The sequence below is a fragment of the Equus quagga genome, chromosome 19 (assembly GCF_021613505.1).
Source record: "Equus quagga isolate Etosha38 chromosome 19, UCLA_HA_Equagga_1.0, whole genome shotgun sequence".
In the NCBI taxonomy this organism is placed as follows: domain Eukaryota; kingdom Metazoa; phylum Chordata; class Mammalia; order Perissodactyla; family Equidae; genus Equus; species Equus quagga.
Genome location: NC_060285.1, coordinates 17,992,373 through 18,009,082, shown reverse-complemented (window position 1 = coordinate 18,009,082; position 16,710 = coordinate 17,992,373). Strand labels below are relative to the sequence as shown.

The window sequence follows — 16,710 nt, the reverse complement described above, 5'->3', positions numbered from 1 at the left end:
CTAATGGGTGTAAGGTGGTATCTAAGTGTAGTTTTGATTTGCATTTCCCTGATGATTAGTGATGTTGAGCATCTTTTCATGTGCCCATTGGCCATCTGTATATCTTCTTTGGAAAAATGTCTGTTCATATCTTCTGCCCACTTTTTGATTGAGTTATTTGTTTTTTTCTAGGTCATTTGTGTGAGCTCTTTATATATTATGGAGATTAACCCCTTATCAGATATAGGATTTGCACATATTCCCTGTCACATACTTTTAAAGACTGAAAGAGATGAGAAATCTTACTGAGGACTCATCACTCGATTTGGTAACATGGAGGCTGCTGGTGACCTTGACAAGTGTACTTCAGTGGAGTGGTGGGACAAAAGCCTGGTCTCCCAGAGGGTGAAGTGATTCAAGAAGTACAGTAGGCTGCTGGCCAGTGAAGGGTTAACTCGATGTCTGAGATCAGAAGTTTAAAGATCTGTCTGAGCAGTCATGTGTTTTTCACGAGCCGTGTTTAGCTGCTCAAGTGCAGGCAAAGCATAGTGAGAGCTGCGTTTAACCAGAGCTGTCCAGTAAGCAGGAAGGAGGCAGTTGAGGATGTATGGACTGATGGGGCCAGGAATGTAAGCTGAAAAACGAGGAGAGTCCTCAACAGTGAAAGAGTGGCACAGCAATGGATTGGAGGTCTAGGTAGGTCAAAGCATGGACTGATGGGGCCAGGAATGTAAGCTGAAAAACGAGGAGAGTCCTCAACAGTGAAAGAGTGGCACAGCAATGGATTGGAGGTCTAGGTAGGTCAAAGCCCAGTTTATTATTCTCATAAACACAACATATATACACAGATCACCCCAGTCTCCTTTGGGTGAGTTCCACACTGCCTCCATGTTCATCTAGTTTATCAAGAAGTACAACAAAACTGGGTAGATATTTCTTAAATTTTATTCTTGAGTTTACAACAATTCAAAGATGGCAGATGCCCATTATAAATGGGTATACCAGGCCATACATACATTATAAGGCAAGGAAGCCCAATGACTGAAAGACTTTTTAAAATGTACTTCATTTGGCTACATCATTGATAGTCTATAGTGTGGAATTTCTGATGTCTCCCAGAAGATACATTACCATAAGGTTCCATTTTATCAAGTTCGAAGAAACTTTATTTTTTAAAGAAAAAAATGGTTGGTAGGCAAGAATGAAAAATATGTTTTTAAAAAGATTATCTGTGTATAAACAAAGTATCTGATAAATTAATGAAAGGAAGCAGTTTGGAGAGCAGGGGTTTATGTTGTAAAAAAATAAATACTTTGAATTTACATTATATAAGACTGATAATAAATGATTTTTGTGGCTAAATAAGAGAAGTCGTCTTATCGATTGCATACGTATGAAAGGCTTTCAAAAAACGAGCAAACATTTTTTTAAAGGAATCTAAATCCCTTTTATAAATTAATTCAGCTAATCAGTAACTGACTTTTCCATGTCTTTATTTTTTTTCCTATTACATGCCTTTTAGACTTTTTGTTGCTGTAACCAAGATTGGGTAGCAAAAGAGAAAGGAGACAGAACTCGTCAGCCATCCGGGTTATTTATCAGCATCTGTGGAAATGGCTAGATCTGGGAAAGGCGGTGGCAATTAAATGTTCTATGAAATAAGGCATTGCTGTTATTTATTCTAAAGTTTTCATTTATCTGTGTTGTCCTCAGTGTTAGGAACACTAATAATTGAGAGTTGGCTATACTTATCATCAAGATGCATTAGATGGAGCTTTCCCTGTCTGAAATCTAAAAGACATAGCAATACGCTATTGGACTTAGGGAATCCTGTTTCTCTGGTTGATTTCCTCTCAATTAGTCAGGTACTCTCGGTACATTTGGAGGGTCATAGAAAGAGTACTGCCTTAAATGTTCGGGGACCTGGACTTTAGTCACAATTTGGTCACTTTGCAGCTGTGCAACTTTAAAAATGCAACTTCTCTGAGTTTCAGTTTCTTCTGCTGTAACAGAGAGATGGGCATATCTACCTGACTCTTCACAGGTACTGCTATGACTGCTAAATAATAGTGTGTGTTTGAATGTGCTTTAGAACATGTAATGCACTAGACTAAACTTGTTGGTAAATGCCTTAAAAAATGTGATTTGCTGTGCGCTTTTTTATGTTAAAAAAATCAAAATAGAAATCACTGAAAAATATAAATGAATCATACAGCCCAAACGTAAACAAGTAATTTACAAACACTTTACAGTAAAATCAAAGAAGTTATTTATGAATTTTTTTAAATAAAAAATCTTTGCAGCTAAATATTCATCAACTTAATCATTCTTTCTTTTATAAGAATGTTCACTATGTGACACTATAACTCTCCAAAGGAGAAATTCTATAATTAGTTCAGTTCTCTGCCTTAGAAACTTCATTATAAGGCAGGAGAATGGAATAATTAAAGTTTTAAAATAAGCAAAAATATATAACTCTAAACCAGTCTCTTTATTTTAAAGAGCTTACTAGGAACACCTCCCCAATATATTTATAAACAATCTTCTATTTATATAAGGTTAACACTAACTCACAACTTTAACCATGATGATCAAAGTTGATGTGGATTTTTCTTCCCTTATCAGTTAAATTATTAAATATCTGACAGTCTTGAGAGATTCCACTGCATTTTAAAAATGAACTACATGTGATATAAAAATGCTTACCTATTGAATAATTAAGGTGTTGGTCAAGTGTTTGGAATATAGATCAGAGTTTTAGAAAAATATTTGAGAAACACAGTAGTGTATATGACAGAGTCCCATGTAGAAATAAGCCTGTGCAAACAGATGATAAGTACAGGCATGAACAATAATTGAATCCACCAGCTTCTCTTTTAAAATGGTGAGCCTAAAAGTTTCAACAGACTTCTTCAGAAGAGCAAATGAGTCACTCACTCATTCTAAATCCTATAATATCTTGGTTATATTAAATGGTATATATTTTTTAATAAGGAGAAACTATTAACTATAATGTAGGTAACAAATACCAAATTCGGGTAAGTAGTAAAATTTTTAGACCAAATGACAAAATCATATCAATAAAATGTGTTTAAGAATAACTATATAATGCTAATATTCCAATAGTACTATGAGCTTTGCTATCAACAATCCAAGATTAAGTTCTCAAAAGCTTCTCTCTCTGTCTCTGTCTCTCAAACACACACACACACACACACACAATTTCTCACACTATCTTATCTCTGCAAATGCAGCTCAGATTTCTTCTGTTTTTGACTGTTAGGTCCTCTGAGAAAGATCAGCATTCTTTCAACAAATCAATGATCAAAAATGGCCCACTGGTTCCATTAAAGATCTTTCAAAGTCATTCTGCGTTTAAAGGGTAGCCTGCCAAGAACTTGCAGAGTTGAAATTAAATTAGCATGGGCATGTGGGAAAAGCAGGTAAAAGTGAGTTTATCTTATGCTCAGCAGAATGTATTTAGGTCAGGTTAGGAGGAAGTAATTGGTAAATTTATCCTCAGCTAGCAGAGAGGTGGGCATAGTCAAAGCTATTAAAAGCTTGGTTGGGCCCCTTTCATTTTGTAGTATGCTTTGCAGTACAACACATCTGTGAGACAAGAAAGGCTAAACTACAACACTGTTTCCTCTAAACCTAGCATTATAAGTTAAACAATAGTAAAGTACATTTATGCTACACCTGTGGTTTTAAAATTATTCATTGTAAACATCCTATATTCTTTCCTATGTAGTTAATTTCAGAGCTTGAGCTTATATCTATATCTATGTCAAATTATTATTTATTCTATGAAAAGCAGCACAAATACTGTTCATTCTGGTTTCAACACAAATTCCTTAAAAAAATGTTAAGGCCATTTAATTGAATCAGGGCCAACTGAAGATTACCCTGGCAGAAGTCACACTATTGATTAAGATTTTTGAAAAAGAGCCGGAAGTGGTTGTCTTGTGTTTTCCTCCTGGGCAACTTGAGAGAAGTTTGTAGGATTGATTAGTCTCCAACATCTCCATCTCGATCTCCAATAAGCCAAAGAAAATGAAAACTTAAGGCCAGCAGAGCTGTCCCCAGCAGATCGCCCAGAGCTGTCAGATAGGGGATGGAGAAGCTATCCGGGTCCTTCCCTCTCCTCCAGAAGTGATGGACCATCCAGTCAGCAATCCACAGCAAGGTGAACACCTAGGAGAGAACACCAGGGCTTACTCCTGTCGCCGGGACACTCCCGGTCTGGTAAACACGGCCATGAGCCTAAACCATTGCTTTCTGAAAGGAGCAGCATGCATCTAAGTCAAGAACCACGCTCGAAAAGAAGAAATATTTAACTGATAGAAACATTTTCTTCCCACAAGAAAAAATTGCATGTATCTCTGCAATAAAACTTTTCTTCAACTTTTCACGCATATCTTCTCATTTTCTTCTAGCCTCCCAATAACCACAATAATCCTTATACTTAATAGTATTGTACAGTTGCCAAACCACTGTTATGTTTCACCTTCTTTCTGTATGATAAACCTGTGAAGGAGGAAGAAGATATCTGAAGGCAATAAAAAGTAAAATAAGGAATTATTTAACATTCTTCTACCGCAGGTATATTGAGTGAAATAAAGATGGAGAACTGACCATTTATTTACTAATTATGAGGCCATTGGTGGCTCGTCAAGGAAAACTTCAGTGCAATGGTGAGAACAATAACCAGAAGGTAAGTGTATTGAAGAATGACTTGTCGGTATAGCTGTAGACATAGACAGAGAGTTAAAATATTTTAAAGAGCCTTTTAAAATGGCAAGCTTCTTACTATTCTGAGCCTCAATTTCCTTATTTGAAGAAAACAAACCCACAAAGGCCTCACGTCTGCTATACTTACTTTGAGGCAGTTAATAAGAGCCTTGGTTTAGGGGGATGGAGAGACAGGTAAGAGGGCAGCACGATCTCAGGATATATTAATAAAAGCATAATGTGCAGACCGATAGAGAGAGTCAGCCCGCTGGACATGAAGGGGTCAGGCCACATCTATGCAGTGTGTTAGGAACTTGTTCACCCTGCGTCCTCAGTGCTAGCCAAGGGACGGGCTTACAAAGCAGACACTTGATGGATATCTGACTAGATGCACGCGAATCAGCTGGAGACAACGTCACCCAAGAGACTCCTTAAGAACAAGAACCGTTCGTCCTGGGCACGGATGGGGGATGTAAACTGACGAAGGCTACTGCGTCAGGAGACGCTAGTTTATCACAACTTCAGAGGGAGAGTTTTAGGCTAAAGGATCAAAGTTCCCCAAAGAGCTTTTTAAAAAACAATTTGGGGGGTCTATAAATGGGACAAGTTATGTAGTAAACTCTGTATTACCAGAGTATATGGCGGTTCAATGAAGAAATTTGCCAAGTGAGTGAGTAATGTGTGCAGGAGAAGCAAGAGAATAAGGATAGGCAATTTCTCTGGGATTGGCAGGAAATGTAAATAAATAAATCTCTATTATATATGTATTATAATATATATTTATATATTAACAATACATTTATATAAATACATTTATATAATACATTTCTTACATATGTGATATATATAAACTACTAATTCCCTGGACAGCATCTGCGCTCACTGGGAGATTCGTCTGGAACAAGGGTTGGCAAACTACAGCCCGTGGGTCAGATTCAACCTGCTGCCTGTTTTTTGTACATATTTTCTTGGACACAACTCTACCCACTTGTTGACTTACTGTCTATTTATCTATTATTTACTCCTCACAACCTTCTCATGGAGGAGGTACCATTATTATCCCTGATGTTCATATGGAGAAATGGAGTCAGAGAGGTTAAGGAACCTGTTTTGGTGCTTTGATGACAGGACTATGTAGTTGTGACAGAGACCATATAGTCCACAAAACCTTAGCTATTTACTATCTGGCCTTTTATAGAAAAACGTGTGCCAACCCCTACTCAGGAGACAAATGCTTACTCATATAGAAAGAAAGAAAATGGCATCCTTACCTCATACCCCAAAACAAATTCCAGGTAAAGAGTCAAGTATAAAAAACAATACTTAAAACTTTTTTTTGGTGATAACGATTGGCCCTGAGCTAACATCCATTGCCAATCCTCCTCTTTTTGCTTGAGGAAGATTGGCCCTGAGCTAACATCTGTGCCAATCTTCCTCCATTTTGTATGTGGGACACTGCCACAGCATGGTTTTATGAGTGGTGTAGGTCTGCTCCCAGGATCCAAACCAGTGAACCTAGGCCACCGAAGCAGAGCGCATCAAACTTAACTACCATGCCACCAGGCTGGCCCCTCGAAAAGTTTTATAAGAAAATGTAAGAAAATGTCTTTATGACCTTGATGTAGGGAATGATTTCATAAATAAAGTGCATAATATTTTAAAGGAACAGTTTATAACCTACATTAAATTAAAGATTCCTGTGATTCAATAAACACCATAAACTTAAAATCATGCCCCAGGGTTGGAAGAAAAATCTCTGCATTTCATATAACTGACAAAGAATTAGTATTCAGAATATTTAGAGAGACTATCCAGAGAACTCCTACGGTTCATAAGAAAAATAAAGAATCCAATAGAATAGAAAAGGAAAAGATGCTCATATGAAAAGATGCTCAACCTGAGTAATAATATGGGAATTCAAATTACAACCACATTAAACTCCATTTCATACCCATCTGACTGGCAAAAATCAACTTTTACACGATAATAATAGCAAATATTGTTGTTGAAATGGCCTGTGATGGGGCCACGCAGCGTACAAAGGGGTTCACGTGTATGAACTCACATGTATAATTCTTAAACATCTCTGTAACATGCCATGGATTATTACTATCCCTTTGACATCTGAGGAAACCAAGGCTTATGTAGAGTGTAAGAAACCCGCCCAAGATCACACAGCTCATAGGTGGAGTCAGGCTCAAACTCATATAGTCTAATACTCAAGCCCAACTTCTTCTCCACCTGTAGAGTACAATGTTTGGTAAAAAGAACTCTGCATCGGCAACAGCGCTGTGAGCTGGCACAACTACTCTGAAGACCAATTTGGCAATAGGTATCAAATTTGAGTCGTGCATCTTAATTCAACAATCTCACATGAACAATGATTCTTTTCCTTCCATAACACGGATAAAAGGATAAAACTGCTCATGGCTGCAGGAGGCTGGCCTAGGGGCTCGACTGACCCCAGGTCCCATGTGGCTACCCCAGGGACTGAGAGGACCAATATCTTGGTCTACCTGTGCAAGCTCTGCAGGGAAACTGCCTACTAAGTGCCTACACTGCCTACACATGCCTACTAAGAGAAATGCTCAAGAATATTCCTTGCACTGTTGTTGTAAAAGTCAAACATTGGAAGTAATCTAAAATGTCTATTAACAGAAAATGGCTGCTTTAACTCTTAGGTCATACACTGAACACTATATAGAAGCTAAATGAATGAAAAAGAGCTCCATGAATCCATAAGAATATGCCTCAAAAGCATAAGTTTGAATGAAAACAGCAGTAGAAGACTATGTAAAGCATATGATTCTACTAAGGTTTGTAAAAATGAAAAACAACACAATATGTTACTTATAGATTCATACATCTGTAGCAATAGTATAAAAACACGCATGGCAATGAAACACACCAATTTAGAACACTGATAACTGCTAAGGAGGGAATGAAATGGGACCAGGAAGGGATACACAGGAGGCATCAACCATTTATAAGGTGCATTTTTACTGATCATTTTGAAATAGTTGCTTAAATAATTTAAGGGTTGATAAAGCTGGGTGGTAAATACATGATTATGTTATTTCCTATAACTTCCTGTACATTTGTATTTCGTAATAAAAAAAAAGTGTAAGCAGCGGGGGAAGTGCTAACTCAGTGACCAGGGCTGCCCAAGCTACAACTTAGAACACTTGCCCAGAGGGATGCCCAAGAGAGGAAGTCAGTATGCCCTGTAGGGTCCATGAAAGGTTTGGACTTGTAAGTACCAATGGATGCTGAGGCTAACACCAAAGGATTATTTAAATGTCTGTATATGGAGGGAGCAAATGTCTACATTCTTTCATCATTCTTGCAACTGTCCTCCCCAGGTAGGAAAATAGAGGGATGTTTCCTGGAGAAACTGAATGGGAAAGACACAGGACTCGAGGATACCAGGAAGCATGAGGTATTAGCTGAGAATGAGGATGAACTGGAAGGCTGCATAGTTAACAGTGGGATTCCCTTAGACCTCTGTTTTGTTTCAAGAATAGTAACAGGCAGGAGTATAACCCCAGAGAGGAGATCAGATGACAGATTTGTGGGGTTCCCAGTTAAATGGCCAATGCCCCATCCTCCACTAGTGAAGTGGCCAGTCAACAGCCTTCTCCCACTTCCAAGCTGCTTAACCTCTCCACGCCTCAGTCTCCTCCTGCAAATGCAGAAAATAATCCCCATGTCATGGAGATGACGACATGAGCGTAAACAGTGCAGAATACTCAGAACAGTGCTTGACGCAAAGGAAGAACATAATAAAAATATTCACTATGATTAAAAAAAAAAACAGGTCATATATGAAGAAACAAGAATCTGACTTTTCCAACAGCAACACTTGGAGACAAGAGAGCAAAGCTTTCAAAATCTTGAGAGAAAAGGATTTCCAATCTATAATTGTGTGCCTGGTCAATTTATCAACCACATGTTGAGGGTAAACTAAGGGCATTTTAACAGTGCGTGCCCTCAGAAAAGCTTTCTCCCTTGGTCTCTTTCTTTGAAACTTTCTTGAAAATGTGTTGATGTAAAATGAGGGAGAGAACCAAGAAAGAGAAAGAACTGGGATCCAGAAAATAGAAGAGCCAAACGGAGAGAGCAGCGAGGGAAGGTTCCAGGATGAGAGCTGTGCCGTGGACTGGAGAGTCAGGGTCCAGACACAGTGGGAGGACCGAGTGCTCTGGAAATGCGGTCTCCAGGACAAAGGCAAAGTATCGATATGATAGAGTTTTGGAGGCAAAAGCTAACTATAGGTGTATGACGGCACTTGGGAAAAAATTAAGGACAATTAAAACAATTAAGTTTTATAGAAAACTATGCAAGTGAAAAAATAGGGCAATTATTTCCAGAAAAAAATTAAAGAGAGATAAAAAGAAGTATAATCATGACTTGGCTCTGTGATAAATGATATTTACAGTCATAGAACATAAACAACACTTATTTATTAAATAAAAATTGAGCATTACTACATTAGGAGGATGGAAGATGGGGAAATAAGGCACGGGGTAAGATAGCTAAATCCGCATCCACCACCAAAAGTCTACAGATAATTTCTTAAATTGATAAAGCCAAATTAGCAATCCAAGTTCAATACAGAGATAAATAAGAAAGAGCTGGGGCCAACTTGTGGTGAGGTGGTTTAATTCATATGCTCCACTTCAGTGGCCTGGGGTTCACTGGTTCAGATCCCAGGTGCGGACCTACACATCACTCATCAAGCCATGCTGTGGCAGCATCCCACATACAAAATAGAGGAAGACTGCCACAGATGTTAGCTCAGTGAAAATCTTCCTTAAGCAAAAACAGGAAGATTGGCAACAGGGCCAATCTTCCTCACCAAAAGAAAGAAAGAAAGAAAGAAAAAAACAATAGCCAGAGCAGTTCTGGAGGACTATTAGTATCTCATGTTTTACACACACATAAATATCTTTTTTAAAATATATATATAAAATATCTTTTTTCAGTATGTGACCAAGGAACGCACTATGAAATCAATTAATGTCATTGGTCTTTTAAAAGAATGAAATAGAATAAAATAGAATAGAATGGAATAGAATAGAAAGTATTAGCTTGTATAGCACACAGTAAGGATATATTATAAAACTTTTATTCAGCTATGAAATGACACATATTTATAGATAAATAAGATATATAAAAATGTGTGCATTAGTTTCAATATAAACATATTTCTTACTGAGGGCTTTCGTCAAAAACATTTGAAAGCTACTGATCTCACATGCCCATCTGATACGGTAGATCTAACACGGAAATCCCTGGATGGGATAAACCATGTCTTCTTTCTATCTGATCTCTTGGTTTCTAGCCAAATACTTATACCTGATAAGCTTGAAAAAGATGTTTGCTGTTGAAGGGACACCTCCCCCACCGAATAACTGTGCTTCTCTCAACAAGTGAAAAAACCTCTAAGTCTTAGTTTCTTCATCTCTAAAATGAGATTACCATTACCTGCCCCACGGGCTGAGTGCAGAAATTAAGTGAGATAATATTTGTAGAGGGTTAAGCAAATGTTTGGCAAATAGTAAGTACTAATAAATATTAGTGCCACCATCATTGTTCATCGATTATTATGCTGCCTCAGAATTTACGACCTTTATTTGAAACGTTATTGGAACAGAGGTGTGACCTTTCACCTCCCTGGGCCTTAGTGTGGGCTGCTTTCAAATGGATGCATTTGTGTCCTCAGTCTGCTCTGGCTCTAAAGTACAAAGAGGAGAAATTTGCTGTCATAAGCTACGTAGTGATTGCTCTTCTTACTTTTGCATCCCCCCCACATTCTTATTCCAGTAACTGGATTTATTTAAGTTCCCTTCCTATCCAATTTCTTTTTAAAGGTATTGTGACAACTTAAAGTTCAAACAGCTTTAAATTTATTTATTTTTTTTGCTAGTTAACAAAGGATATCAGTGTTTCCTTGGAACACTGTGTATAATGAATTATTGAAATCACAACAAGTATCAGATACTTCTTAATGCAACATGCTTTATTTTAAAACCAAATGATTGTTTGTGAATGCATGCTTTTCAGTGGGAAAACACATCAAAAATCAAACCGAGGGTAGACTGTGTTTTCACGTCGTCTGTTTGTTTTTCATAAAATACGCATAACTTCTTTAAGTAAATATACCTTCCAAAAAAGGCAACTTTGTAGCCCCAGCTAATTATGCATGTCCCAGATGTATTGCTTGGAATTTAAATAAATATGTAAAGCACAAGAATATGTATTTGCTTTGGACGCTACTGATTCCCTCGGCTGGCTCCTCCTTTGAGCTAAAATCAGCAGTCCCATGCACCAGCGTCCCCTCGGTGCCCCAGCTGCCACAAGTGGCCTTGTCGTGTATTGTGTGAAGAAACGTGATTTCTTTGGGAGAGAGATGCTTAGAAATATGATACAGACACCAGGAATAGCAAATTAGTACAGTTCTTCGGAACCCCTAACTTACAAAGGCTGAATTCATTTCCCCTAAGCCAGTTTCCAGACTGAAAAGGCTACTCATTAAAATCTAATATTTAAACATCTGCCAAGAAGAATTTAGGATTATCAGTCAACAGGAATTCAATCTGCTGATATTCAGATAAAAGCACCTTTTCTTTGGTCTGAATCATTTTTGTGAGGTAGCAGGTGGGGGAAGGTGGGAAATGAATGAAGCTCATTTTGAGAAGGAGCCCAGAATATTCGCCAAACTTCCCAAGGAATCGAAGGCACAAAAACGGTTAAGACCTTCTATCCAAAAGAAATTCTTAGAATGTGTTCCAGGAGACCATACGACAATGTTCATAGCCTTGATTTTTAACAGCAAAAAACTACAAACAACCTAAAAGTCTGTTAAAAGAAGAATGGATGAATGAATTTGGACTATTCATAGAATGAAATCCTTTATAACAGTAAAGCAGATGAACAACAGTTACACATGTGAATTAATCTCAAATACAATGCTGAGCAAGAGAAGAACGTCACTTGGACGCATATTCAATACAATTCCATTTTTATAAATTCCTCAAACATGCAAAACTAAAAAATATATTTTTATGTATCCAAGTATTTGCATTAAATCACAAGGCAAAGCAAAGACTTGTTAGCCATCCAATGCAGCATCAACAGTTTGCTCTGGGAGGAGGAAGGAGCACACAGGCAGCTTTTAAAGGTATAGGTACTAGGGTATCAGTAGTGTTATGTTTTTTAAACTGACTGGTGAGTGTCTTTGTGTTCACTGTATTATTATTCTTCATACCTTGTGGATATCATTATTGTTTATTCAATATTTAATATACAATTAATTTTTTTTAAATATAATAATTTTTTGGCTGGGTTCGTTAACCCTGGCCCATCATTGATCACTCTCTCATCTGACTACGTCAGTCTGTTCCAATCATGCAAAGAACTAGTGATAGCTAATGTCACTTAACATTAGGAAATAACCTGAAAATCAAGAAAAAAGTCAAACTAAGTAAGATGTTTCTTAGTTTAATAATAAGAGGAAAAAAGATGAAAATAAAACATATATAAACTGCTATATGAAATTAACATTTATTGATTTTGTACTGTGCGCTAAGTAAAATTACTATAATGCTGTTAATATTCACAGAATATTGGGGAAAGACGCAATCAGCGGACATCAGGCCCTGGATAACTCAGGTGCCCCCCCTTCACCCTCCGCCTGTTGCCCAAAGATGGTCCTGCTTCTAATACCAGCCTGCTTTCAAGCAGGAAGACTGCTGCCCAGCAAAACATTTCACTGGAAAAAAGATATCCATTCATTTAAAACTACTTACTGAATGCCTTTCCAATATGTTACTCAAATTTGAGAAATAATATATTTTTTTTATAGCATACTAAAATGTGTTGGTCTTTGAGTGTGGGGATTATGGGCAATTTTACAACGATGACTATATATTGCTTTATGGTAAGAAACAAAACTTAATAAACTAAAAAAAAAATCCTCATGAAACAATGACCAAAAATCCCTTCCTTGCCTAAGCTCACTATAAAGATCTGTTTTTTCACTTTACTAAGTGACATATGGTCTCAGAAAACAGATTTAAAAGGATAACTTTGAAATCTGTAGGAACTGAGTAATGGATATTGCTAGGAAATGGAACTACCTGAAAAACATTTTAACTGCAGATAAAATAAAAAGATCCATTTGCTCTGAACTTCTTTGACATAAGAAAGGTAAACAAACCCTGAAAAGAAGACAACTCATTTTTATGGGAGGGGATAAAAGTCGGGGGGGCAAAGAAATAACTGAGGGATTGAAACCTACAAAATAGATCTTTTCTTGCTGTAGAAGGGTCTAAAGTCATTGGTTAGAGACAGAATATGGAGAAAAGCAGAGAATAGAGTTGGATGTACAAAAAGAAGGAACATGCTTAATTAATCTAATTAACATCTTAGAAAAAGTAGCTACGAAGTGACAAGTGTGAAAGCCCAGACAGAAACAACTTGGACGTCCATAAGGTTTGAGATACAATATCATATAAGGATTCATAAATACAATTACTGCTGCTGTTGAAATGCTAGCACAGTAAGAACTCTATGCTAAAAGTAGAGAATAGAAGGATGTTGATTTGGCACGAATTGCAGACAGAAACACATCTACATTAGATTTGCCTATTTTGGCATATCTATACCTGTAAAAATATAAATATTCATATAAGTGAACTGAGACCTACATAAAGAAGAGAGTTTGCAATTAAAAAGAATGGTAAATGATTTCTTTTTGAGACTAAAATTAAAAAGATGTTGAGGCTCAAAAGAAAACTAGCATAAGACGTATAAATCAATGGAAGAGGACACCATTTAGAAATAGATCCACATATATAGTAAATTGATTTTTGACAAAGACATTAAAGTCATTCAAGGGCAGAAAGGACAGTTTTCCCAATAAATGGTGCTGGAACAACAGGGTGTTCACATGGAAAAATCATGAGCCTCAATCAGTATCTCACACCACACACAAATTAACTGCAAATAAATCAGAGATCCAAATAAAAGCTAAAGCCAGAACATTTCTGAAAGAAAATACAGGAAAAAACACCTCTCACAACCTAGGGATAGGCAAAGATTTCTTAGGATACAAAAAAGTAACCGTAAAGAAAAAAATGATAAACTGAATTTCATTAAAATTGAAACTGCTGCCATTAAAACACATGATTAAGAAAATGAAAAGGCAATGCAGAGACTAGGAGAAAATATTTCCAATACATCTATCTGACAAAGGACTTTTGTCCAGAATATATAAAGAACTCTTATAACTCAATAATAAGTCAACCCAATAAAAAATAAGTGGACATGAGATTTGAACTTCACAAAAGAAAACATGAATGGCCAAGAAATCCATGAAAAGATACTCAATGCTAGTCCTCAGCAGGTAAATGGAAATTATGGTCACCATGAGACACCACCTTTATACCCACTGGAACAGCTAAAGGTAAAAAGACCGACAATACTAAGTGATGGTGAGGATGTGAGGCTAATGGAACTCTCATACTAATCAGAATGCAGAATGGTATAATCACTTTGGAAAACAGCTTGGCAGTTTCTCATAAAGTTAAATATGCATTTTCCATAAGATTCAGCAATTCTACTCCTGGGTGTCTACCCAAGGGAAATGAAAACATATGTCTACCCAAAGACTTATACATGAATGTTAATAGCAGCTTCATTCATAATAGCCCTAAACTGGACACAAACCAAATGTCCATCAGCAGGTGAATGGATAAACCAACTGTGGTATATTCATACAGTGGATTACTAAGCAGCAAAAATGGAACAAATTACTAATACATTGAACAATATGGATAAATTTAAAAAACATATGGTGTGTAAAACAAGGAGATAACAAAGAGTACATACTTAGATTCATTTATGTGAAATTCTAGAAAAGGGAAACATAATTTACAGTGAGAGAGAGCAGATCAGAGGTTGCCTAGAGCAGGGAGGGAGGGAAACTGACTACAGAGGGGCGTGAGGGAACTTTTTGGGGGTGAAGGTCATGTTCTCTATGCTGGTTATGGTGGTTCTTATCTGGGTGTACACATATGTCAAAACTCATCAAACTCCACACTTTACATGCGTGTATTTTACTATATGCAAGTTCCATCTTAATGTTCTTTCTTTTAAATTGCTTTTGTGGGTTGGAGGGCTCATCTTTGTATGTCAAGTAGCAGTGTGCAGCACATCGGAGAGATCTGACAAATATCTGCTGAGCTTTTGAACCTGTCTAGAAAGGGAATTCTTAAAAATATATAAGGACTCCAGTCGAGCCTAGAGCAGGTGCCAGCAAACTAGAGCCTGCAGGACAATTCTGGCCTGCCACCTGTATGGCTTGTAAGCTAGGAATGGTTTTTACATATTTAAATGATTGAAAACAAATCAAAGGCAGAATAGTATCTTGTGACATGAACGTTACAGGAAATTCAGTTTCCAGTGTCCATAAGTAAAGTTTTGCTGGGACACAGCATGCTCATCTATGGACATGCTGTTGATGGCTGCCTTTGTGCTGTCATGGCAGAGCTGAGTACGTGGGACAGAGACCACAGGGCCTGCAGCCTAAAATGTTGCCTATCTGGCTCTTTCAAGAAAAAGTTTGGTGATCCCTGCCCTAGAGTACAGGGCCTCTTCCTGTCATCCTCCACCAACAAATAATGAAATTACCAGGTTAAGTTCTCCATCTTTTTACTTATCCTGTGATGGAGTAGACAGAACAAAGGCTTTGGAGTAACATAAATCTAAAGTTCAAATTTTATCAACCACTTAACTGCCTCTATTACTTTGGGCAAACTTTGTAAGCTTTCAGTTTCTTGTATTTGTCACTTGGAAACAGGGAAGACTGTACATATCTCAGAGGACTGCTAAAAGGAGTAAATGAAATAATGTAAATAAAATACATATTGTCTGGCAGTTAATAGACATAAGTATGAGTTCATGTTCTCCTTCTGAATGAAGTATTCAAGAACTGCGGCTGTAAAATGGCTGGGCAGGCAGGAGGGCCAGAATGAGCCTGATCACCCATCAAAAAATTTTTGAATTAGAAGGCATAAGCTGTTGTTCCCTACTTTGTCTCAGTTCTATTCTGGCAGAAGTTATCAAACTTCATTTACATTTATTTTTTTTAGCTGTCAATGCCCAGTTCTGTACTTAATATAAATGTAATCATACATTATATGCTCTTTTTGTGTCTGGCTTCTTTTGCTTGACCCTATGTTTGTGAGATTCACAATACTGTTGTGAATATATTGTTGCATAAAGTTGTAGGTCATTCCTTATCCTTGCTGTATAGTATTTCATCATGAAATGTTATTTGCTTTTTTTTGGGGGGGGGGGTGAGGAAGATTCACCCTGAGCTAACATCCATGCCAGTCTTCCTCTACTGTGTATGTGGATGCCTCCACAGCACAGCTGATGAGTGGAGTAGGTCTGTGCCCAGGATCTGAACCCGTGACCCTGGGCCTCTGAAGCACAGTGTGTGGAACCTTAACCACTTGGTCAAGGGGCTGGCCCCTATTTACTTTTAAGAATAACTTTAAAGTTTAGCATTCTGTTTAAGTGGCTGAGATGTTCAAAAAATCTACATTGTTAAGTTCACGTGTTCTGCTTCGGTGGCCCAGGGTTTTGCTGGTTTGGATCCTGGGCGCGGACATGGCACCATTCATCAAGCCATGCTGAGGTAGCATTCCACATGCCACAACTGGAAGGACCCACAATTAAAAGTACACAGCTATGTACTGGGGGCTTTGGGAGAAAAAGGAAAAATAAAATCTTTAAAAAAAAGAAAAAAGCATCATCTTTAAATTGTTTTATGTGTATGTTTCACCTCTCCAATAGATCTGCTATTTCTTTTAGATGAGGAATCTTGTCAACTATCTGCCCTATTACCCAAACAAAGTACACTCAATATATCTTGAATCCAATTTAACGAATATTTATTTATACCCAACATAGAAAACACTGTGATAAGCT

The 16,710-nt window shown here is 37.3% G+C and overlaps 1 protein-coding gene across 2 annotated transcripts in view; it reads right to left on the bottom strand.

Annotated features, from left to right (window-relative positions):
* Nucleotides 1–876: 876 nt before the first annotated feature.
* SLC41A2 (solute carrier family 41 member 2) overlaps nt 877–16,710 on the bottom strand; it is a 124,429-nt gene continuing 108,595 nt past the window's right edge. For both annotated transcript variants that reach the window (XM_046646010.1, XM_046646011.1), the window contains one exon: nt 877–4,173. In XM_046646010.1, coding sequence (XP_046501966.1) covers nt 3,988–4,173 — 186 coding nt within the window. In that variant the 3' untranslated portion in view covers nt 877–3,987. The remainder of the gene's footprint in view (nt 4,174–16,710) is intronic.